This window comes from Carettochelys insculpta, chromosome 6, assembly GCF_033958435.1.
Source record: "Carettochelys insculpta isolate YL-2023 chromosome 6, ASM3395843v1, whole genome shotgun sequence".
NCBI classification, from domain to species: Eukaryota; Metazoa; Chordata; order Testudines; family Carettochelyidae; genus Carettochelys; species Carettochelys insculpta.
In genome coordinates this window covers 72,304,330-72,330,295 of record NC_134142.1, presented here as the reverse complement: position 1 = coordinate 72,330,295, position 25,966 = coordinate 72,304,330, and the positions used below count along the sequence as shown (strand labels likewise).

The 25,966-nt window shown below is 43.9% G+C and overlaps 1 protein-coding gene across 1 annotated transcript in view; it reads right to left on the bottom strand.

Moving 5' to 3' along the window:
• MYBPC3 (myosin binding protein C3) overlaps positions 1–25,966 on the bottom strand; it is a 126,988-nt gene that overhangs the window by 57,503 nt on the left and 43,519 nt on the right. The window contains exons 9-20 of the mRNA XM_074997265.1: positions 24,328–24,384; positions 16,527–16,550; positions 15,679–15,842; positions 14,755–14,887; positions 13,286–13,410; positions 11,860–11,965; positions 10,596–10,762; positions 10,057–10,222; positions 8,764–8,870; positions 5,867–5,896; positions 5,564–5,703; positions 1,204–1,281 (exon numbers count right to left, since the gene is read on the bottom strand). Coding sequence (XP_074853366.1) covers positions 1,204–1,281; positions 5,564–5,703; positions 5,867–5,896; positions 8,764–8,870; positions 10,057–10,222; positions 10,596–10,762; positions 11,860–11,965; positions 13,286–13,410; positions 14,755–14,887; positions 15,679–15,842; positions 16,527–16,550; positions 24,328–24,384 — 1,297 coding nt within the window. The remainder of the gene's footprint in view (positions 1–1,203; positions 1,282–5,563; positions 5,704–5,866; positions 5,897–8,763; positions 8,871–10,056; positions 10,223–10,595; positions 10,763–11,859; positions 11,966–13,285; positions 13,411–14,754; positions 14,888–15,678; positions 15,843–16,526; positions 16,551–24,327; positions 24,385–25,966) is intronic.

The window sequence follows — 25,966 nt, the reverse complement described above, 5'->3', positions numbered from 1 at the left end:
CATCAGGGAGCCACCTCCCCACTGCCCCCAGCCTGTGGCGGGAGTGTGATCTGAGCATGGCTTACCTCGATAAGGACGGACCTGATGGTGGCTCTACCCACCCTGAACTGGTGGCCGAAGGGTTGGTTGCTGTCCAGGGTGACCAGTTTCCACAGGGCAATGGCCACCCTTTTCTGCAGGGGGAGCGCTGGCCTCATGCAGGTGTCGCAGTGCTGGAGGGCTGGATTGAGCCAGTGGCACAGCTCCTGGAATGTCCCCTTGGTTATCCTGAAGTTCTGCAGGCACCGGTCATCACCCCAGTCCTCCAGCACCAGCTGGTCCCGCCAGTCCATGCTTGTGGGGTAGTCCCACAAGCAGCGGATGGCCCAGGGGATTGGTGAGGGCATTGCCCCCTGAAGGATGGTGCCTAACGAGATGGCCACCTGAAGCCATTGCAGGACTGCAGCTGGCCACAGCCTGGAAAGGTGGTGGGAGGAGGACCTGCTCAGGGTCTGTGGTGTGCCCCTTGGTGCTTTTTCTACAAAGTCTCCCTCTGTGTGCTTGTGGATGGCTAGCTGGCCCTCAGCATGTGAAGGGTGAGGGTCTTGGGAAGGGACCCTTTAAAGAAGCAGCTGGTGATAGCCCTGAAAGGGCTTGTCTTCCATGCAACCCTGCCTGTGGTGTTTCCTGGCTCTTTATTTTTGAAGGAGCACCCTGGGATGTGTGGATGGTCCTTTCAAAGGAGCAGATGCAACTTTTGAAAGGGCAGATGGGCCTTTGACCTGCATTTGGCTGTGTGGATGCTCCATTTTGAAAGGCTATCTTTCAAAATGTATTTTCAAAAGATGCCCTTTCGAAACCGTGTTGTAGTGTAGATGTATCTCTTCTGGAATAACTTATTTCAAAATAATGCTGCTGCACAGACATATTGAGTCTGTTCTGGTCTGGCTATGGTCTGAAAAAGTGAGTCTGTCCCACAAAAGCTCACCTAATAAACTATTTTGCTAGTCTTTGAAGTGCTACTTGACTGCTTTTTGTTTTGATAGTCAAAGGGTTTCTTGTGCATCCCTCTGATGCATCTAATTACAATTGTGAGGCAGGACACTGCCATTGATGGGCACTGGTCTGATCATTATGTTAATGCATATGTTTCTCTTGACTCTAAATTTTGAGCTCCTCTAAGCAGGATCATTTGTAGATTTTTATAAGTAATAAGGAACTTGCCTTGCTGTCATTACTTGAATCACTGCTGGAGTCTGGAGAAGCCATGGAATCATCATTGCTTAGAACACTGCAGCTGTTCTAGATGAGCAAAAAAGTGCATGAAAGATAATCGAGCAAATAAGCAATCTCTTTGCAAACACTTAAAAGATAATGAGGTTAGTAACAGTCAACACAAAAGCAAATCTTGTCAAACCATCCTAATTTAAGAGATAACAAGCCATGTGGATACAGAAAAAGCAGGAGATATAGAATATCTTGTACTAAGTTATCAAAACAAATAAGGAGTCCAGTAGCACTTTAAAGACTAACAAAATAATTTATTAGGTGATGAGTTTTCATGGGACAAACCCAAGTGGGTCTGTCGCATGAAACTCATCACCTAATAAATTACTGTGTTAGTCTTTAAAGTGTTACTGGACTGCTTCTTTGTTTTGATATTATATAGACTAGCACAGCTTTCTCTGTTACCAATGTCTAAATTTAGGCTTTAGATACAATTTCACGTGACCTTCTCATAAATAAACCAGGGAAATATAGCCTAGATGGAGTTGTGATAAGGTGGGTGCATACCTGGTTAGAAAACCATTCCCAGATAGTAATGTATCAGTAGTTTACAGTCAAACTGGAAGACTATATTGATTGGGGTCCCTCAGTGATCAGTCCTGGGGCCAGTTCTGTTCATTAGATTCTTAAATGATTAGGATAATGGCACAGAGAGTTCACTTACACAGTCTGTGGACAATACCAAGCTGGAAGGAGTTGCAAGTGCTTTGGAATATGCAATTAAAATTCAAAATTATCTGGACAGACTGGAGAATGGTCTGAAGTAAACAGGATAAAATTCCATGATGACAAAAGGTAAGAACTCCATTTAGCAAGGAATAATCTATTGCACATATACAAGATGGGAAATGTCTGCTAGTAAGGAGTACCCTGAAAAGAGATCTGCAGCCCAGGGGTGGGTGGAAAGGATGACTCAGTGCTTTGAACATCGGCCCTGTAAACCCAGAGTTGGGAGCTCAAGCCTTGAAGAGGCTGTTTAGGAATCTAGGGCAAATAGATTAAAAGAAAAAAACCTCTCAGGGATGGTGATAGGTCCTGCTGAGAGGGCAGGGAGCTGGACTCAATGACCTCTGAAGGTCCCTTCCAGCGATATGAGAGAGGTATATCTCCATGAATTGCAAGTGTAATATGAGTCACCAGAGTTGCAAAAAATCCCGAACTTTCTGGGATATATTAGCAGGAATTCTGTAAATAAGGTACAAGATGTAATTATCTACTCTATTCCATTCTAATTAGGCCTTAGCCAGAGAATCATGTTTAGTTCAGGGTACCATGTTTCAGTAAAGATATGGACAAACCGGAGAAAATCCAAAGAGGAGCAACGAAAATGATTAAATATCTAGAAAACATGACTGTCTTTGAGGAATGATTTTTTAGCCTACAGCATAGAGACTGATGGGGAATATGGCAACAGTGTTCAAGTACATAAAAGGTTATTACAAGGAGGAGGGAGAAAAATTAATCTTCTTAAACTCTGATGATAGGAGAAGAAGGAATGGGCTTAAACTGCAGCAAGGGTGGTTTAGTTTCGACATGAGGAAAAAACTCCTTGTCGAGGAAGTTAAGCATTGGAACAAATTGCCCCGAGAGGTTGTAGAATCCGCGTTGCAGGCTTTTAAGAACAGGTTAGACAAACACCCACTAGGAATAATCTAGTTATGTAGCTCTGCCTTCTGGGCAGGGGACTGAGCTAGACGTCCTATTGGGGTTCTTTCCAGTCCTATCTTTCTGTGATTCTGTGATGAGTTCAGAAAGCTCTCACTGATCAGAGTTGAGCACGTTGCCCATGTCTACACTACCAGTCCTTTCAGAAAATCAAGCCTTTTTTTCAAAAGACCACGTGGAGCCTCTGCACACAAAACGCGCCCTTTCAAATTCCTTTCGAAAGAAAGCGGTGCTTCCTCTGGAGGCCCTCGTCTGCTTGTGGATCAGGAGGAGTGCCTTCCTCCAAAAGAATCTTCCAGCAGAGTGTGTGTGTGTGTGTAGACACTCCAGGGGCCCTTCTTCCGGAACAGCAGTCCTCCATGGCACTGGCCAGCTGGAGCACGGAGACCCTCCTGCCAGCACCAACAGGGCTCTATGTTCTCTGCGTCCAGCCGCTCTTAAAGCTGCAGGGATCCAGAAACTCTGTGGCAGGAAGCTGAGAACATGGAGGCAGCAAGCTTGTGTGCTGCTGTAGCCCACACCCTCCAGCCACCCCTGCAGCACCTGGAGCCAGCATTTTCGGCATCCAGCTGACCTGCAACGCTCGGGTGCCCCCAGGGAGCCAGTTGAGGCATCCCAGAAGCCCACCCAGGGCGTGAAACAGAGGGGTCCTTCATGGACTGGGCCAGAGCTCCAGGACCTCCCGGGCTCTAGCAAGATGAGGAGGTCCTCCAGGACACCACAGGACACTGGTGGAATGCCCCCGCCCATGACCAACTGGGCAGCAGCATGGCTGCCTGAGGCTACCCTGCCTGGGCTGCCATCGAGGTCCAGCATAAAGTAAGGGAACTGTGGCAGGGGTATGTGTTGGCCCAGGATAGCACCAGATGGTTGGGGTAGGCCCTGGCCACCTGCCCATATTAGAGGGAGCTACGTGGGCTCCTTGTCGGTGAGGACAGCTCTCCAACCTGCACCTTCATGGACACAGCAGCCCCGGAGAGCCCTCCCGCACTGGAGCAGGAGTTGGGTCCAGGCAGGAACCAGCCCAGCCAGCATGCTGGACCCGGGGTTGGAGCTGGAGGTCCGATCCAGGGATGAGTCCTTGGATGGGACACTTGTCATCGAGGTGCCCTCAGCATCCTCCAGCTGCACCACCTCAAGCCAGGTGTCCCACAACCTCCTAGAGAGAACCTCTGGTAGATGTGTGGAGTGTCGCATACCCCAGGTGGCAGGGGAGGTGCTCCCACCTCTTCCACAGCCAGAGGCAGCCCAGGCACACAGGTGATGGCCCAATCCGAAACAGCTGACCCAGTATTGCACTCCTGGCACGTGGGCACACCCAGAGGTGACATCCAACACCTGCCGCTGTGGACAGCACCACGAGCTGCTCGTGTGTGTGTGTGGGGCCACAAGGGCCAGGCTGTGCCCATCTCATCCACCACGCAAGTGGGGATCAATGTTAGTCCCCACCACCCACCTTGCTTACTAGCCCATACCCTGGTGGGGGAGCAGGAGACCCTGCAATGGCCAGCACCATCCCCAAGGCATTGCGGAGGCCATGTGCCATGCAGGGTACACATACCACCTCTCTGGGGACATCCCTGGGAAGCCCTGTCCCCTGGCACAAGTGTGGTGGCAGCTGCTCATGGAGGGCTGGGGTCACAGCAACCAGGGCCATGATGTGGGAATCTCTCCCCTTCCATTCTTCACAGCTGCACCATCCAAGGGCTGGGAGAGCCCCAGCACACCCCTGGGACCAGCTAGCCCTGTCCAGGCCAGCGGGCTACAGAGTCCAGCAGTGAAGACTGAAAGAAGTGAGCCACCCCCACCACCGGTGCACAGGCGGGCCTATGGATGGAGGGCATGTCGCCATGGGCAGGGGGATGAGGCGGAGAGGCAGCTGGTGCTGGATGAGGCTGACATGGCATGGAGGTAGATGGGAGAGCTCAGTGGTTTGAGCACTGGCCGCTAAACCCAGGGTTGTGAGCTCAGTCCTTGAGGAGGCCACTTAGAGACCTGGGGCAAATAGAGAAAAACAGAAATCTGGCAGGGATGGTGCTTGGTCCTGCTGTGAGCACAGTGACTGGAATCAAAGACCTCCCAAGGGCCCTTCCAGCTCTATGAGTAGGCGGTGGGCAGGCTGCACCCTGTGTGCACAGCCCACACAGAGCTGCTGACCCAGCCTCCTGCCCCTCCCAGCTGCTGCCCCTGAGGCCCTCACTGCCCAGCTGCTGCCTGACCTCACCCCTGCTGCCCTATGGGGCCTCACAGCCTGGACTACGGCCAGGGTGGGACCTGCCAAGGCAGCCCCCCAATCTCCCCTGCTAAGGCTGCTGCTCCCATACCCAGGGTGGGAAGGGCTCCCGTGGCTGCTGGGGCTTACAGCCCTCCTCCCCCTCCCTGGAATGATGCCCCCACCCCAAGTGCGTTTGCAAGAGCAGAATAAAGCTGCTACAGCAGGGAACTTAGGATAAGGGAGGTAAGTATGGAAAGGATGACTGTGAAGGACCATGCAAGTTTCAAAACTCTACATTTGAAGGGATATTAAGAAGTTCTTAAGTAAGAATTGGAAATGTAAAGCATCCATGAAAAAGAAAAGACATTCTTTGTTGTGGCCTCTTTGCCTCAGCCAAAATGTTGGACTGCACATTACCTTGTTTACTTTCTGCCAAATGACAGTAGGTATTGGATCTCCTGATATGGGAACGTCCAGTCTCAGTTTGTTCCCAGCCACCACAACAATAGTGTCACTGGCTGCTTTACCCATGCAGTCTAGGTGGATTTTGGGGGGTTCTGTAGCAAAAGTGGAGAAAAGAAAATATATTTCAACATGGTTTGAATGTTTTGCAGGAAAAGGGTCTGCGGCATTTCACAGCTGTTATGTTCAAAACTGTGGGCTATTGAAAAACAAGCAAGATGATTTGTTACGTGTTCCAATATTGTATATTATTTTTACCTTGTCTCGGCACAAAGTCAATCTTGACCTCTGAAAAGAGAAAAAAATGGATTTGAAAATTGCTAAGTTTTTTGTAATAAGCAGACCAAAATAATTTTAAAACAAACAATATAATAATCTCTCAGTGGGTATGAATCAGTAAGTGAATATATAATACTTTGGAAACTGGCTTGGCAAAACAAGTAAAAAATAAGAACATGAAAAATAGAAAAGGCCTAAGTCTTGCAAACACGCTGTTATATGAATAACTTTACTCCATGTGAAATCTTACAGGCAGTGATTTAAGGCATCAATCCTGCAAACACATACACACAATGTTACTCACATGTGTAGATCCATAGAAATCCATGGCATTATGTACATAAGTAAATGTAACCACAAGAATATGTTTCAGAAAGATCAAAGCCATAGTCTGTGTTTGCAGGATCAGGCCCGTACAAAATGACAAGAAAATAATGTAGAAAAATGAAAATAGAATATAAACAACTTTTTAAAAAAGTTTGGAAAGTGTTTAGGATAAAAACATAACATTAACACTTATTAGTATGCACAGGGGGGTTAAAATACTTAGCGCCTGTAAATAGACAAAGGCTCAAAGAGAAACAGTGACTATGGGCAATTGACGTATATTAACAGGAATAAACGTGTCATGTGCCAGCCATCAACCTAATCACTTCGTTTTTATCCTCTCCCAGCTTTTTGTTCTGTTTTTAAGGTGTCGACTCAGCAAACACTGAGCTTGCATAACTTTACCTGTACACATCATCTAATTGTGGTATGTTATTGCCTCCCAGTTCTCCCCTTCCGTACTTGGCCCGAGCCAGGGAAACTAATGATTCACCCAGAGGATTGCATTTGATTATGAATTCTTGTCATTTACCATCTGAAGCATATTGGACATACACTAAGAAAACAAACCTTCCATCGTAACCCATACTGAGATGTGCTCTGGGGGAGGAGATGCCTGTAGGGTGAAATATCTCCTTGCACTGGTGTTTAGGTGAGGTCCCGCTCACACAGAAAAGGCTCCAGGGCTTGCTCTAAAGCTGCTAGATGCTAAGGGGTCTAGTGAAGGCCAGAACTGTGTACATGGAGGCTCTGTGTCTCCAAACTGGCTTCAGGGCTTGCTCTAAAGCTGCTAGATGCTAAGGGGTCTAGTGAAGACAAGAACTGTGTACATGGAGGCTCTGTGTCTCCACACCGGCTTCAGGGTTCTTCTTCACACTGCCATGGTCTTCCCTGGCTGCACTCTTATGAGGTTCCCAGGCTTATGGGACACTTGGATTGAGCTCTATAGCAAAACATAATACAGCATTGGACTGTATCATTTCTGAGGAATATCTGTGAAATCTGGTGGGCTGCCCAGTTTCCATTCCCTCTGCCAGTGTAGACCCTAGATGCACAAAGATGCCTTTCTGGAGGTCTGGTGAATGGGAGGACAGTGCAAGGGAGAAGACTACTCCATCCCCAACTCCTGTCTTCATGGCAGGGGTTTTCAGACAGGGGAATGTAAACTTCTGGACGTATGCAGAAGTCTTGCAGGAGGTACATCAAATCATCTAGATATGTACCTACCTTTACAACAGGCTACATAAAAAGTACTGGTGTCATCATTACAAATTAAAATGTCATACAGTGACTTGTTTATACTATCAAAACAAAAAAACAGTCATGTAGCACTTTAAAGACTAACAAAATAATTAATCATTAATAAAATAATTAACAAAATAATTAATAATTCAGATCTGAAGAAGAAGGTCTGTCCCACGAAAGCTCATCACCTACTAAATTATTTTGTGTGTCTTTAAAGAGCTACGTGACTGCTTTTCTGTTTTGACAGAATACAGACTAACATGGCTATCTCTGGCACTTGTTCATACTACTCGCTATCCTACACATGGAAACAAAAGTGCAATATTAAATTTCCAAAGTGTTAATTTTATAATTATATGGTAAAAATACAAAAGATTTTTTCAGTACTAGAAGGCTGGGACACTTTTGTATTTTTATGTGCGATTTTATGTGCAAGTAGATTTTAGATTAGGTAAAACTGGGGGATACATGAGACAAAACAGACTCCAGCAAGGGGGACCAGTAGTGTGGAAAGGCCACTGCCATACAAGCTGTATGTGCAAGGCTCCTCCCACATGCAAGAATCTAAAGAGGCTGATCCAGGTCACTGACATGTGTAGGGTTACTCACAGGAATAGTTGCTCACATATATAAATGGCTTTCAGAACAGTGCCTTAGGCCAGGGTGAGCAAACTTTTTATGATGGACCCCGCTTTTCATCCCTGCAGCTAGGAGCCCTCCTGCCACCTGCTAATGGAATCCAAACAGATGGAAATTCCATTAGGTCCATATTAAAAAAAAAAAAACCCAACCTTTTGAAATATGTAAGAAAATAAGTATGTAGAATGTAAAATCAGCATATAAAAGTGAATACGCATACATAAAAACAGTAATGTACTTAGCAGTTTTAACGAAAGGGGTGAGCCTGAGACCCAGCACCGATCATGCTGCACCCCACGCCCCCCTTAGGAAATTTCAGCCCCCTCCGCCCCTTCAGAGAGCTTCCCCCGCTGCCTCCACACTTTGTGCATCCCTGCATTAGGCTGTCAGCTCTTCAGGGCAGAGGCCATTTCTTCCTATGTTTTAAAGTGCCCAGCACATTGTAGGCTATACAATACACATAATAATGATGATCACAGGGAAAATTTACATGTTGTGCCATATTTATATATCAGGAAGGGAAAGCTCCACACAGTTTCCTGGTGTAATCAGTTAAATGATCTGGTCCCACAGCTGCCTGTAGTGCTTATATATAGATAATGCCTTATTTATAAGGCCTGTGGTAATCTCATTACATTTTAGGAATCAAATTCCACACCACTCACCCAAAAATCTGAGTTTGGCAGAAAGGTTATAAGCAAATCCTTCAGGGACAAAAGAATAGTCGGCCTCATCTTCTGGGGTTACATCATCAATGGTTAGTTTATGGATTCTGGAAAATACACACAAGCATGCAACTCTTGTCAGGATCTATGCTGCTACAGAGAATGAAGGCATTCAGGCTGCATCACAGAGTAAGCCAGCAATAACTCTCCCAGTATCAAATCAACATGCTAGGGCAAATAGATCTACCTTCCTGTTAACCATATTGCAAATGCAAGCAACACCAGGTCAAAAAAGTAACAGAGAGAAAGCTGTGCTACTCTATATACTATCAAAACAAAAAAGCAGTCCAGTAGCACTTTAAAGACTAACAAAATGATTTATTAGGTGGTGAGTGTTTGCAGGCCAGACCCACTTCGTCAGACCATAGCCATACCAGAACAGACTCAATATTTAAGGCACAGAGACTCAAAAAAGTAATCAAGGTTGACAAATCAGAAAAACATTATTAAAAAATTATTAAATTATTTAAAAAAAAAAAAGAAAAAATATCAAATTATCAATTTCCTTACCTTGGTAATTTTTTTCTGATTTGTCAGCCTTGATTACTGTTTTTGGTTCTCTGTGGTCTGAAGAAGTGGGTCTGTCCCACAAAAGCTCATCACCTAATAAATTATTTTGTTAGTGTTTAAAGTGCTACTTGACTGCTTTTTTTCATGTCAAAAAAAGGGCAGGCTTGTTCACCATCCCCCCTCATTGCAAACTTAGCAGACAGCACATCAGAACAATTTTTTGGACGCCTAAGTCCCATTAACTTTCTGTAGGACTTAATGAGCCCCTATGTCATTTAGGCAACTTAGAAAATTTTACTCATCTAAATGTGCATGTGTGTTTATGAATATATACTGTGTGTATTTAAATTATATTAAAGTAGCACAGGCTTACTTCTCAGTACTGCTATCCTTCTATCCTTACCAGATGTATCAATTCCACTGTACAGATACAATGCTGATGCCATTGTACAGATACACACCAAACCAGATACCGTACAGCATACTGTCCACACTACTGCAGAATTACACACATGCCAGTACTGTACATGTGTTGCACATGCTCAGGCAAATCACAGAGGATAGGCATGACTATGTTTTCATTGTGTTGAGGAAGCTTCCCTCTTTCTCCCTTTAGCTGAAGCCAGAACAGGTTCTTGGCTTATATTCATTTCCTCATCCCTATTGAGAGGAAACTTCAGTGTCATACCTGATTCTATCCAAGCTTTCTGAGGCAGAACTCACCTGCCAATATGAGAGATCTTTATCCTGTCATCTGGTATCACCGCCTTCCCATTTTTCAACCAGATTCCCTTCACATTCTCATCAGAGACTTCACACTTGAAGACTGCCTGGTCCCGAGCCTTCACTGTCAGGTCTGCAATACTCTGGTATACTTCCAACTTCTTCTCTGGGGTTGTGAGAAGCAACATAAACATCAACAGGTCAGAGGCTGGTTTGTATGGTAAAATGTGGCTTTTAAAGAAACCGGGGATGAGGATGCTGTTGAAAGCCGAAATGTGAAGAGGAATTCACAGTATGCAGGGTTTAACAGGGCCGGCAGCCAGACACCGGTTGTAGTCAGGATATCTAAGGCATCTGGCACACCGACTTAACAATTTTCTGTCTCCTTGAGACCTATGTGGTGATTTCCAAGGCTATGATTTAATTTTTCTCCAGACATAAAGGCTAGCTTGCCTTCTCAGCCTGTTACAGAAGAGGTTATCTTCAGCCCTCGTGCACTTTTCAATCTCCCTGAGTATCTAGCATTGCCTGTAGCTCACCTTGCACGATCAGTTCAGCCACTGACTCCCCACCATTGGTCTTCACAGTGTAGTGCCCACTGTCCTCCTTGGTTGACTCATTAATGATCAGGTAATGTTTTTTCCCATCCTTCTTGAACCGGTACTTGAATGTCTCTTCCCGTTTCAGCTCAGTTCCATCCTTTTCCCTGCATTACCAAACAGTGTAGAGTCACTCTGCTTTCTGCTTCACTCTCTCTCTCGGAGCAAGATTAAAAATGAGCTTCATGATGAGGGTTGGGTGCATAGGATAGTTGTGCTGGAATGATGGTGACCTAAGTGGCAAAGACTGAACATTTCACACAATACCAAAAGGCACAGAGCTGACACTACCACTTGCTGACAATTCACTTTCACTTGCATTCTTATTCCTATTACAAGAAGGTTCATTATTATTTTTGTTACATACTGAGCCCCTGGCAATGTGTTGAATATTGTACAAGATGCAATGATAAATACAGTCCCTGCCCTGTAATGATTTTAGGCTATGTCCAGATTACAGCGATTTGTCAACAGAAATTTTTGTAGGAAGAGATCTTCCAACAAAAATTCTATTGACAGATCACAGCCAAGTTTCCAAGTGGCTTGCAAGACTGATCTGCTCTGTCAACAGAGAGCAGCCAGGCTGCCCGGGTGCTCTCTCGACAAAACAGCCAACCAGAAGCACAGCAGACAGGGCTGCCCAGTGCCCCAGAAGCCCTGTCTGTTGACAGAGGGCCCCTAGAATATCCAGATCGGTGTTCTGTCAACAGATATCTGAACCCATCTAACAAGAAGAGCAGAAGGTTCAGTTAAGTCCATTAGGATCTTGCCAGGCACATTTAATGAACCAGTGCAACACTTAGAAATTAAAGTAATAGAAAACTCCAAAACAAGTATCTCAGTAGAATGCTAGAATAATAGTATGAGAAATTCTGGATGCTCCATTAAGTATCCCTTACACTTGCTGTTTTATCACTTTATGGTCTGTTCTGACCCCTCTCCTTCTCCTTTCTCTATAGATGGGAGGATGGGGTTTACTTAGTCCCTCTCTGTCTCACCTTGATGGCATGTGGGTGTAAGTTCCTCCTAATTGCTTTTGGGACAGGTCCCAACAGCTCATCTTGTGGACCCCAGTAACTGATTTAATGGAACATCTTTATGTTAGAGACCTTGACCAATATAACCACAGTTTTGGTGTCAGCCTGAGAGTACCCGACAAAGAAGGGTGCCCCAGGTGGTGTTTCCTTTCTTACATTGTCCTTACCATTTCACAGCAGCTCCTTCCTCAGACACTTCACACTCAAACTCCACTCTCTCCCCAACCATCACTACCTGGTCCTCCAGCGGGTGGCTGATCAGAATTGGAAGTTCTGAAAATGAACAATCCTGCTTTAAACAGGGTCTGGATGATGGAACATGAAGAATACTAAGATTCATATCACTTCATTTGCATCTCATTGGAGGAAAGGGGCAGGATCTGAAGTAAGACATTTTTTGTTCTACAATAACTAGGAAGCAGTGAGCTAATCTCATCCATTCCAAAGTACCTACCTAGTGTACACTGTATGGAAGTATAAAATTTGCTGTGCCCATTCACAACATTAATTTGATCTACTGACTGTTCTTAACATTATGGGACAGATTGAAAATGAGGGATTAATCATTTCTTACTTATAGTCTTCATAACCCTAATTCAGGGGAATTTAACAGCTGGCCCATTCGACATACTCATGCAGTCTGGGGAACACTTAATTTACACACAAACTAATTTTATTTGTAAAGTAAATTTCTAGCCCTCTTTGCTTCAAATACAGGTCAAACCTCTCTAGTTCAGCCCCCTCGAGACCTCCCTTTGTGGAACAAGAGAATTTGCCAAATGACAGGAAGTCAATATTGTCTAGCACATTACTTATACTTCCATGCCTTTCTGGTCTCTTAGAAGATATTTAGGGGTGAGCTACAGATAAATAACAGCACAGCATACAGAGAGCCAGGACAGGTGGCTGTAAACAAACTTTATGGGGTCACAGGAAACTTGGCCATGCCCATATTAAGTGGTTGTCTGTCTAGCTAAAATCATGCTTAATTATGTTTGTTGCTGGATGAGAGAGTTCTGGGTGAGCGAGGTTCAACCTGAATAGTCTTCTAAATGTGAACCAAGTGTAACTTCCTCCTCCCCCAAACTAATCTCATTGAAGTGTTAACCCTACAGTCTAAAGATAACACCGGCAGTCTGAACACTGACTATTTAATTGTTAATCATTCTTACAGGTGCAATACAGAAGAGGTTGAAGCTATAATATTATTATTAAAAGCCTGAATGAATGTTAATGCAGAAACCACTGCAGATAAAAAGGGCTCATTGTGTGCACCTGACCCTAACCAGCTGTGACCAAAGTTGAATGCAATTCTCTGCAGGAAGATAGCTTAACACCTAATCTGTCTTAAAGTTTGTTTTGTCTTCCTTTTATGATGCACTGAGCTGTCCTGTTAGCCTGTAAATTTTTGCTGCACAGATTATCTGTCTTCATTTAACTGGGAGGAAAAACTGCCTTGTTCAGTAAATAATAGAATCTGTTTCTGTTTTTAAGACTGTCCTCTTCTGTCAAAGTAACCAGTCTCTGAGTAGAGAAGTAGGATATGGCAAAAGATGGTGTTTGAGTGGATCTGCTTCCTTGCTGGTTACTAACCTTTCACAAACAGTTCTGTGAAACTTTTCTCCTCATCAATCACACACTGATATGCTGCATCATCAGCTAGGGAGCAGTGGTTGATAGTCAGGATCCTCTTATTCCCAACAGCCTCGAAAATGTATCTGAAGAAGTGCAAACAGAATCTAAGTGTAATTATCACCAAGTCTGGCCCTTAGAACCAGCCACTCTGTTCTGAAGAATGAGAAGGCCTGAGTGAGAGGAGTGGGAAAGACATTGGACGCCCTGTTCTGGCAAAGAGGAGTGGAACACTGAGAATTATCTGCTTCTCAAATACTAGTGAGAGATAAGGGGGCACAGAGAAATGTTTATTCCAACAAGCAAAGTGGGGTGAGGTATATAAGCCTCACACTGAGCAGCAAGGAGATAAGGAACCATTCTGAGCTCAGACAGCATCAGCCTGCCACATCTATAGCAAATGCACCACTCGGAGTAGGAGTTAAAAGGCAGGGGAGCATCTCATGTGGCTAGTGGCAGCTCCACAAGAGACAAGCTGAGGGAAGATAGACTCTCTCTCCCTAAGCAGTCTTCTGAGGGAAGGGCGGGCTTGTGGTAAACAGATGACCCTCATGCTGCCTTATCTGGGTGGTGAGTTCAGGACAATTACAAGGAAGTGGCAGGAAGTGGGATAGGGAGGGATATTTTAAGCATCCTCTGATATCTGATTACTGATAGCTCTCAAAGGGCTCTGGGTTGGAGCCTAATGGAGAGGGAGGGCCCAGGTTCCACTATCAACAACCCTCCCTCCAGTACATCATCAGACAGTGCTTCCCAACCAACCTTGAATGAGGGCTGTGTCCCAAGGATACTGCTCTTCTTTTTAATAGGTGCTAGAATGCCAACCAGAACAGTGTTCCTCTACCATGTAGCCTCACTCCATGCCTTCAGCACAAGGTCTCTTCAGTTGTAACTGATATACTGCTACCTCTAAGTAGGTCCCGCATCACAAGGACTATCTCACTAGATCTTAAGTATGTTCTTAAACAGCAAAATATAAACTGAGGACTTACTTGCTAGAGGGACAGAGGCCAGTGTTCAATTCCATGTGCAGAGAATGAGAGTACAGGATATGGAGGGAAAGAAACAGTGATGAGAACTGTAAACTGAACGTTATTTCACGTTAACTAGCCTGACACCCTAAATGGCATACATGTATAATCTTCCTCCATCCTTCCTTTTTCCTTCCAATATCCTCCCTTTCTTTCTTTACCATTTCTCTTTCCTGAAGATGAATTGGTATTTACAATTGTTCCAGGCCCTAATGCTCTCCAGGCTGGATTTCCCAACCGCTATACAAGGTGTGTTAGGGGGAGGGGAATGTGGGGTCAGAATTCTCCTTTAGTTAAGTCACTTGTCCCCCTATATTTTAATTGCTGAAGCCAGGTCCCCTCACTGTGCCACCTTCCCTTGCAGGCATGAGTTGCCAGTGCCAGTCTCTTTTAATTTACCTGCCGCTCACTTGGATCTCCTGTCCATTCTTTAGCCATTTCACTTCAGCATCTGGATTGGCAAGTTCAACCATTAGCTTGATCTTCTGTCCTTTATCCACTTGGTAAGCAGGATCCAGTTTCTTGAGGAAAGCTGAGATGAAGAATAGTTACGAAAAGGAGGTGTGAATATTTTTTCTTTCCCATATTTCCTACTTTGAATCTTAATCTGGAGGAAGAAAAGTCAGGGGAGGAGAAGACGTTTTATCACCTTTCCGATTGGTTTGCCTTCCTAATCCTTGCTCAGTTCTTTTCATATCTGCCTCAATGCCCTTTTGTCTTTCTTTCCCAAGTGCCCGATGTTTCACCCTCTGTTCTTGCCTATAATTTTGTGGCCTGGTGTGGATTAGGATGATGTTAGCTAACATGCTAATTAGCATGTTCTAAATTTAATACGATCTAGTATAGATAAGGCTGTGTGTAATTTAACAAGTTAGGCTTTTAGTCAACCTGTGCTAATGTTTCTCATTAGGCTTTTCCTTGATAGCATGTTAAAGGCAGTGTGCATCGTCTACACTAGACTTTTAAAAAGTTAATTAGCTAACATGCTAATAGCCCACTTCAAAATCCTAGTTCAAACAAGAACCATTAGATCACATTAACAGTGGTGTCTGGGGGTAGATCTGAGAAGTCATTGTTTTCCAAAGAAAACAAATTTGATCACTCCTGTTTAAAGGAACCATTTCTGGCTACAGCACAGAAAACCTGTTGAAGGTCAGATCTTTGGGAATATGCATCTCAAGTATGAAAGACCATAAGAACAGTTGATAGAACTAGTTAAGTCATGTCCATCTCCCCATTTAACCAGAATCAATTAATGTTGCTATTGGAAACACCCATGAAAAATAAGTACAGATATTTTAGGAAGAACTACAGCTCTCCAACCTGTACTTTTCTTCTCTTCCTTTTTTATGCGCTTGAGGCGTTTCAGCATCCCCCGTAGGTCTGTGATACCATACTGGAAAGCAATTTTCTCATACTCAGAAGGAGGAGCTCTCCGCAGAATGTCCCAGACATCAACCTCCGGTTGTGATTCAGTTTTTGGTTCACTTTTGCCAGGATAGGAGTAGAACATTACAATGACACATTAGAAAGAACTTCAAATGAAGTCATAAGCTTGGCAAGCTTATGCATTGCTTAAGTGAAGCCATTCTTCCATTAGAAGCCTAGCTTCATTATTTTATAGAAATGCCTTGGGACCTTAAACAAAATCAGGGCCTAAGTGTAGTAGATTTTGTATATATACATATTAAGAGAAGGACCCTGTCCTGAAGAGCTTACAGTCAGTCTATCTAGACAAAACAAAGTATTATCCCCATGTTAAAGGTACAACAACTGAGGCACAGAGTTGAGGTTCCTAAGATCACCCATGAAATCTGCAGTAGAGCCAGGAAATGAGCCGAGATCTTGTGAGTCCCGAGCTTATGTCTATTACAGGTGAGTCCCTGTCTCCCAAGACTCTTTATCTCTTTATTAAAGTGAGATCTGGTTCATCTTAAAAGTGAAAATCAGTTTTTATGATAGGAAGGGCTGTCTATAATCAATTATTAGAGTTGAAAGACACTTTTAGATTAGCAGGTTCTGGCTAGCAGGTTCAAGGCCACTCAACTTATAGACTACCTGGTACCTTGTGGGACAGTAGGCCTCAAATAAGTAGGAGGCTGATCTGCTATTTGAAACACATTATGCTCCTGTTGTATTATATATTATTTGAAGACTGTTTAAAAGCTTACCGATTTACTGAACGCAAGAAGCTGCTGGACTCGAGAGTGTTGCAGAAGAGCATTAAGAAATGCATGCAGCATCCCCGTGGGCAGGAAAGAGGGCAACATGGTTAATACAAGAGAGCCATCATCATTTCCACCGTTATCAGGAAAAGCCTGCATTTCAGCAGCAGGGAGACGAGGGATGTATTGCACTGAAATATGCTCGAGAAGAAATGAATTTTTCTAGTGAAATCAGCCTCATTCTCACATTCTGTGGAGTTCCACTTTGCAGTTTATATTGCAAATGTAAACACCACAATTCATTCCTGCTATTGGAAGATGGCCTCACAGGGCAAAGTGGGCTATTTACATCACTGTCCTCATTCCAAAAATGGACTGTCTGCATGTCTTTCAGTGCATTTCTTGTAAAAGACAGGGTAAGGTGAATTCCTCTGAAGGATGAGGGAAGTATGGCATGAGATGCAGGATCCAGAACCCTGGAGGGAAAATGAGGACCTCTTAGAACTCCCTGTGGGTGAGTTTATGGTATCACCTGTACCAAGCAGATTTCAGTGCAGCAGAATACACCCATGTAATACGACTATGTTCAGTGATAATTTCCCACCCTACCCTCCTGCCCGTGATGCTTCCAATCATATGCAAGCTATGTAGCAGATGGGAAGGGAAACTTTGAGGACTCTGTATTTTTCTATTCAAGTTATACAATGTACTGTGGTTGCACAGAGAAGGAATATCTCCTGTTAATCTCTGTGAGGAAAGTGAGGGGGTGAATGTGGTCAGGCGAGGCAGCAGATTTAACACAATGGTTCTAACACTCCAGTGTGTTTCTTGGGAAAGCATTTGTAACAAGATTGCTATTATTATTACAGTGCCACAGACAAGTGCTGGGGTTTCCAGTATCCGTGTCCAGCTTGGAGCTTGCACCTCAGTCCTCCTGAGCTGAAACTTGACGTAAAAAGTCTTATACTTTAGAAAATTACTCTTAAAAGCAGTTTATCATCCTCTTTTACCAGGACTGACTGGTTGCAGGCCAGTATTCTGTTGACAGTGTTGTAACACCACAGTGGAGTTTCTTTCTTACTAGAGCATGTCTCCGTCCCCCAGAAACTCATCCATCTCCATCCCCACTAATATCCCCACTGGTTTCTTTGTGACTGGTTAATTATTTGTATTTAGCCTAGCAATGCATGATTAAAATTGTGCCCTGTCAATCAAATGAAAAAAAGGCCATTTATCAGATAATGTAAGATCTTTCAACATATCAAGAACTCAGTGCTAGCTTGTGCTTGATAATATGAAAAAGCAAGTTTTATAATACTGTCTAAATATGTTTCTTTGTTTTATATATATCAGATCTGTATTGGAGTCACGCTGCTCTGTTGAGGAAGCAATGGCTCAAAAATAAGTATAGACTCATAGAACATAGAAAGAAACTATTACATAAAATCTAGTCTCTCTCTTTTTCTCTCTCTTTTGCCAACATGTAGGCACTGTCCACCTGAAAATGTAAGGTAGTATTTCTCATATTGTATTTAAATACTTTGTTTAGTTTATTTTTAAACTCATCTTGAGATAAATCTTCCACTTTGGAAACTGTTCCAAAATCACATAAATCTCACTGCCAAGATGATTTCCCTAATATTCAACTTAAATTTTCCATTGCTCAGTTTCATCCCATTATTCTAGTTGTACTTATTTGTAACACCTGAAATAACTCCTCTCCATACCTTATATTTGTATCTCTCAATAATTATACAGAATTGCCATCTTAATTGTTAAAACAAAAAAGCAGTCATGTAGCACTTTAAAGACTAACAAAATAATTTATTAGGTGATGAGCTTTTGTGGCACAGACCCACTTCTCAAAATGATGCGGTGCACCTTTTGAAATCACTCTTCCTTTTCCATTTCAGGAAGAATGCCTTGTTTCGAAAGCTTCTTTTGAAAGAAAACCCATGTAGACATGCCTCAGGGACCTTCTTTTCCAAAAACAGTCTTCATGGGGCCTGATTTTTCGATCACTGGCCCATTCTTTCAAAAGAGCAGGGGCTGTATGGATGCTTTCTTTGGAAAGAGCAGATCACTCTTTTGATCCACTTTTGTGTGTGTGGAATGCAATCTTTCAAAAGAAGTTCTTTCAGAAGACATCTTCCAGAAGGGCTTCTTTTGAAAGATTGCTGTATTGTAGATGTAGCCCTTGTGTTTTTGTTAAAATAGACTAACCAGACTAGCTCTCTGAAATTTAGCTGCAGAAATCACTTCATAGGTTGACAATGCTCTTGGGAATATTAAGATGAATCTCAGTGAACCTGCTGTAAACGGAACAGGCAGCTGATATTTTTAAAATATATCTGAGGATGTTAAAAATAGTTTTGTACATCCCAGGGATGGTTTCTTCCTATCTTGTTACCCTGGATTGCTTGGACCCTGTCAGCTGTCATCGTGTTCAAGGTCTCTTCACTATCCTGTTTAATAGTACTGTGACAACTGTTGCCGTCCCCTTCCCCCAGGACTTCTCAATGGCCTTTGACACGTGAATGTCAATGCCAGCTAATTAAATTACAGTGGCCAGAAGCTACAACGCCTATGCAATATTAAATGCAATTTTCTTCACATTACTGAACATGTGCACAATCTGGGCAGAGTAGCGCTTGATGATGGGTAACATGGAACAGAAGTAGAAGTTGATGGCAGAGATGTCATTCTTAAGGTGACCATCCAGCCCGTATTTGGAGGGACAGTCCTGTGTTTGGGATGCCAAAAAGGCGCCCCTATTTATCTTTTAAAAGGGACTAATTCTCCCATATTTGGGCCCTCTACTCTGACCATTTCCTCCAGCAGCTGCTGGCCTGAGTGCACATAGGTCACTTACCTGTGCCTCAGGGAAGCGGGGGGAGCGTGGACAGCTGCCACATCCCTGACGCTTCCTCAAGGCTCCAGGGCAGGGCTGGCGGCTGCTGCTTCCCCAGGGCTCCTGGGAAGCACTGGGGGGATCCTGCTTCCCAGGGCTCAGGGAGCACCAGAAGCTGCTGCCCCCTTCCCGGCTCCTTGGGGCTGGGTGGAGCCAGGAGGAGCTGCCCCTTGTTGACCCAGGTGCAAGTTAGCGAGAAGTATAGATATATAAATTTGGGAAGGCTCGCCAATCTGACTTAAAGTTGAAGAGTAGAGGTTCGCACCTCCCCCGAGTTAACGATGAAGTCTGAGGCAGACCCTCAGGCTTAAGCCCAAGGTGAGTTTTCGGGACTCCCGGTCAGAACACAGACAATGATTTAAGCAGCACTTATGGTTTGTTTATTTAATTGTGCTCTTAACCAATACACACTACAATAGATATATATTGTGTTTAGAACTTAGATTACAATAAAAAGATCTTATTTAACAATATCTCTAAGCAATACCTATTGTTTTACTAACTGCACTTATGGTTTAAACCTATGCTAAGTAAACAGGATGCAATACTCACTGACTCCTTTTGAGCTCTTTAGAAGCAGAGACCATCTCGCTTCTACTTGTCAGAAAGTGCAGTGGTTCAGAAAAGGAAGAAGTTAGCCAACAGTTCTAAGAAATAGCAAGAGTAGGAAATAATAAAGAAAAGAGAGAGAGAGAGATTGAAAACTGGGGTGATAGGCACCTCGCTGGTGTGGATCCGTCTGGCACAGCTTAACACATGCTGTGTTGCGTGTTCTTTTATGCTACCTTCTGGTTCTCCCAAAGGATTTTCCTTTTCCTTTTCCTTCATGTTGACTAAATTAGGGTCTGACCTAATTGAATCTTGAATACCTGCAGACACCCCTGTAGTCTCGATGATCTTATTCTATTCATCCTGTTCTTCTTGAAAAAGAGCTCAAGGGGAAACCCCTGTCGGGCTCCTTTACCTGAATTTATTGGACGCTCTTATGTTATTTCCTATAAGTGAGGAAAAACGTGGACGTATTTTGATGTCTGAGAGGTACTTTTAGATTGCACAGACTGATATGACACACCATTACTAACCTGACCTTAAACCTACATATGGAAAGTTAATTTGCCCAAGCTTTCCCCCCCCTCATGCCCTATTTACAGGGCAGGCCCCTTGCGTTACTGCTGACAGGAAAGAAAGATAGGCATAGATTCTTCTAGGCCTCAGTTAGCTAGACTATCATGGCTTCTTAATGTCTAACATATCATATACTATAAGCTAAACGCAGGCTACTGTCCTATATTTGGTCAAAAGATGATGAATGTACTCAATATTTTTAAATCTGTCGCTTCTTGCTGATTGCTAAAGTTGACTATGACAACAGAAGGAAGAAAGAATACCTTTAGAGGTACTCTTAACTCTTGTACTTCCCTTTTCTCCCAGCTAGCATCACTTTAGAGAACGATACAGAACAATGTTTGTCAACTTTCTGGACTCGCAACCTTTTATCTGTAGTAAAAATGCTTATGATCCCCTTCGTTTACTCTGAAGGAAGAGTTAAAAATGTGTACAACCACTACCAGTACTACAGGGTTTGTGAGGTCAAATGCATCAGGCTTTGGTTACTTTGAAGTTACTCTGGATCTATTAATGTTCTTGCTTTAGAATTGCAATAACATCTTCAGTGTCTTCCTCCCTTGATAAACAGCTGGTGCAGAGGAAATGGCTCTAGATAACTCAATACTGTAGCTCCATACTCTCCTAGCAAGCTATCCCTATGCAGATGTGTTGTCTGTGATAGCATTGTGAGGGGAGAGTTCCTGTCTCATTGGCACAGTAGTGTGTGGTATATCTGAAAATAAATGAGGCCTAGAAGGCAGACATTTAAAGGTAGTGGGTTTAATACTGTGTTACTAAGGGCCCTGCCACTTGTTCTTTATTGGTTCTTAATCTACATCAGTGATCACCAACAGGGCCATTCTTAGCATTTATGGGGCGCAGTATTATTAGCAGTCTGATGCTCCACTGACAGTGGGCCCAGCATGTGCCTCTGACCCTAGTATGTGAAGGGGACACAGCCACCATCCCTCACCCGCAGACCCCCTGAGCCTCTCCCATTGCTGATGCACACCAAGCTTCGTACACACCAGACACTGGAGTAGCGTGGCTCAGGGCAAGCTTAGTGCTGTCACATGGGGCCTGCTCCCACCAGCATTCTGACAGGAAGTATTAAGCAATAATAATAATAATAATAATAATAATAATAATAGTGTGCATAGCTGTGTGTTGGGAGACTGTGATTTGTGAGAGTCTGAATATATGTGGGCGTGAGAGCCAGTCTGGGTGAGAGGAACAGTGCGCTCAGCCTGGCTTCTTGCCCCCCACACTCACCCATGTGGAAGTTTTACTCCTCCTTTCCTGGCACCAGCCTGGCTCCTGCCAGAAGCCAACCAGTGCAGGGTCCAGGGAAGGACTCTGGTCCCAGAAATAGTGGGTTGGGCTGCCGCACTGCTCGTGACCATCATCTAGTAACCCCACTCTGGGCTTCCTGGGGTTGGGGAGGCAGAGCCAGGGGCTGAAGCCCTCAGATGACCAGCTGAGAAGTGAGGGAGGTTGGAGGCAGGAAGAAGCCTGCCAGACCAGTGTGGGGGAACGGCCAGAGAGAGAGGATTCCAGCTGCAGCCCTCAAAGGGAATGGTGCCCCAAATTTGTGTGCCCTGCAAAGCCACACATTCAGTGTGTGCCGAAGGACAACACCAACCCAGTTCCAGTCTATAAATGAAGGCCCAAACAAATGAGAAGGGACTAGGCCCAGAAACAAAAACAATAGAAAGTTGGCTAAACAGCACATTGAGGAAATCATGAATGAATTAGCTATTGATAACATGGCAAAATAAAAAACCCAGGAACATCTGTTAATAATACTGTGAACATTTTAAATGCTGAGGGAGAGGTGTAATGAGCCTAAGGAATATATCTAGCAGCAATGACATGAAGTTGAGCAAAGGAAATTTTAGTTGTAAATCAAGGGAACACTTTATAAGAATGAGATCTACCAGACTATGAAATAGTTTCCTGTGGAAAGTGGTGGATGCTCCTTCACTTTGGACGTTTGAGTATACTGAACAAAACCTGAGATACATCTTTACCTTCTCAATAAGTTGAATGGACTAATTGTGATCAGAGAAGTCTTTTCCACCTCTAATTTCTGTGCAAATGAATTAGGAATATCGAACTGAAATCTTAGACCTGTAAGAGAATCTGGAAACCTGAAGCCTAATTTAAAAGTGCTCTTAAAAGAAAGGAGTGGTTGAAATCTACTGGAAGTTTATGAGAGGACCTGGACTGAACCTCCCTCCTCATTACTTTCAACTGCACTAATTAGCTACGTCTACACGTGAAGCCTACTTCGAAGTAGCCTATTTCGATGAATAACGTCTACACGTCCTCCAGGGCTGGCAACGTCGACATTCAACATCGACGTTGCGCAGCACCACATCGAAATAGGCGCTGCGAGGGAATGTCTACACGCCAAAGTAGCACACATCAAAATAAGGGTGCCAGGCACAGCTGCAGACAGGGTCACAGGGCGGACTCAACAGCAAGCTGCTCCCTTAAAGGGCCCCTCCCAGACACAGTTGCACTAAACAACACAAGATCACAGAGCCGACAACTGGTTGCAGACCCTGTGCATGCAGCATGGATCCCCAGCTGCAGCAGCAGCAGCCAGAAGCCCTGGTCTAAGGGCTGCTGCACACGGTGACCATACAGCCCCTCAGGGGCTGGAGAGAGAGCGTCTCTCAACCCCTCAGCTGATGGCCACCATGGCGGACCCCGCTATTTTGATGTTGCGGGATGCGGATCGTCTACACGTGCCCTACTTCGACGTTCAACTTCGAAGTAGGGCACTATTCCCATCCCCTCATGGGGTTAGCGGCTTCGACGTCTCGCCGCCTAACGTCGATGTTAACATCGAAATAGCGCCCAACACGTGTAGCCGTGACGGGCGCTATTTCGAAGTTAGTGCCGCTACTTCGAAGTAGAGTGCACATGTAGACACGGCTATTGTTTAGAAGCATTTTGTTATTGTAAAGCAGCAGGTGATAACCTCCTCCAAACTGTCAGGGTGTAGGGAATTTGCCATGCTCCACATCTGAGAGAAGGGGACTCTCATGCATTACTCAAACCACATAAACATTGTATTCCATCTGCCTCATGCATTTTATAACGAGATGAAAGAGAAACCTTACTCTCTGTCTCAGACCACAGGATCCACAGCATTATGTCCAGAACGAGATGGCAGGATAGAAGGGTGAAGCACAAGTAGACAGATCAGATGAAGGCAGTGAGAGATGACGTGCAATTAAGTGAAAAGGTGAGAGAGAATGGAAGCCAAGAAGAAGAATCAGAATTGGAAAAAAGGTTACAATTGCTTATTATAAACAGACTTTTAATTTCCCCAACTCTCCAGTCCCAATGACAGCTCAGGAAACTAGAAAGCTCCGGACAAACACTGCATCTGAAAGGCAGCTATTCCAGGCTTTACAGTTTTCCAGCAGAAGGTGATAGAGGAGGCTTACAGCTACTGCAGTCCCAGTCATTATTGCTATATTTTCACAAACAAAAGCTGTCTTTTTTACAAGTTATCTATCTGTGTTCTAAAAGACACTTTTGTTTCAAACTCATGAAGAGACAACCTAGAGATGCAGTAAGAAATGGTGAAGTGTTATAATCTGTGAGGCGTTCACAAATCTTGCAGTCTCAGGTTCTGCATGCTAGATGAACTTTAGGGTATGCTAAGGGAATTATGAATTGGTGGAATTTTAACCTGCTTTACGTTTAATGTCTTCCAGGACTGTTCTTCAAGAGTTTTAGTTTATTGCTCTGAGACTGCAGATTTTCACTCACCTCTTTTTTAATAAGGCACTAAAATCCAGCTCTCTGCCTTCTTCATGTCCCTCAGCACTGTACAGAAAAAACATATTTTATTGCAATAGCGTCAGGAGTAGATGGGGAGTGGGTCATATGACTAGAATGTTCTCTTCAGCCTAAGATGTATCTTTAGAAGGGAACTAGGAGAGGGTTTCCCAATGACTTTAGAATGTGCATTGGCATGACAGCCATTTTCTTTTAGAAATGTGGACGCTTTCTGTCCTCCTTTTTGTTGGCCTTTATATATATTTAAAGAGTGCACTTACAAAGCCTGAGTTTCTCCTGCTCTGCTTACCGAGGAAACAATGCATTGTTACAAATTCAGTAGCACATACTAATCTAGAATATAATTTTAAACCTCTTTTTGTTGAATTAAGAGAAAAGATATCACATATAATCAGTAATCCAATAAATACGTTTCCCACATGCCCCAGTACCAGAGGGATGGCTACATTAATCTGTATCCACAAAAACAATGAGAAGTCTTGCGGCCCTTACAGACTAACAGCTCTACTGGAGCATAAGCTTTTGTGGGCAAAAACCCGCTTCATCAGATGCATACTTCATCATCTGACAAAGTGGGTCTTTGCCCACGAAAGCTTATGCCCCAATATATCTGTGAGTCCGTAAGGTGCCACAGAACTTGTTGTTTTCACATGCCCCAGGAAATTCACGAAAGCGTTGCAGAGACCTTCCTTTAATATCGTAAGTGCTTTCTGGGGATTGTAGATCTGGGGATATGGTGATGGGTGTCTACCACCTGCCTTCGTTTCACCATTTATCCTTTCTTTCTTTGGGGTGGTTGTGATTCCAGAGGTCATCGAGGTGAAAGTAAGTGTGATATGATGGAGAATGGGCTTGGGAGGGTTAGAGAAAGCCTTCTGTAATTGGCTCTTACGTGAAATTAGGTGATACAATGTTTTGAGTGATTATCTTGTTATAAAGACAATCAGTATGATTAAAAACAAGTATTTGTGTGCATTATGGAGTGCTTACAGGTAATGCACAAGTGCTTTGTGTGTGTTCAAAAGCACTCACTGTCACTTGGATATGAATTTACTCTTCAGAACATTTGAAGTACACTTTCATTCTGAGAAAGTCACTGTTGGTAGATTCTGTGGATTTCTGTCATAAGGTTATTGCAGCCTTTATGGGATTCCATGGCTATTGTATCTCAGTTATTTCCATTGCAAATGTGCCCAGTTTATAAGTAGAAAGCTATTGATTTTTTTCCCCTGTTGCATGTCAGCCTAGCTATTAAATCAGGGCTTGGAGAATCAAGGTGGTTCTTCTTTGAGTAGTGTCCCTATGGGTGCACCACTGTAGGTGAATGTGCACCCCTCTGCCTCTAATCAGAGATTTTTGGTAGTAGTGTCCATTGAGCCCATGCATGTGCTTTCCGTCCCTGGTAAGTCTGCCTCCAGGCTATCTACCACTGCAGGGGAAAAAGCCTCCCACTTCCTTTTTAACTTCCTTTGGCCTCACACCAATAGAGCAGTTGTCTCTTCCTTATCTGCATCATTAGTTGCAATGAAATTGTCCTTCCAGCACAAGGTAGACAAATACTCAGTGTTTGCTCACCTGCTGATCCATACATTCCATAAGGACTCTGGGA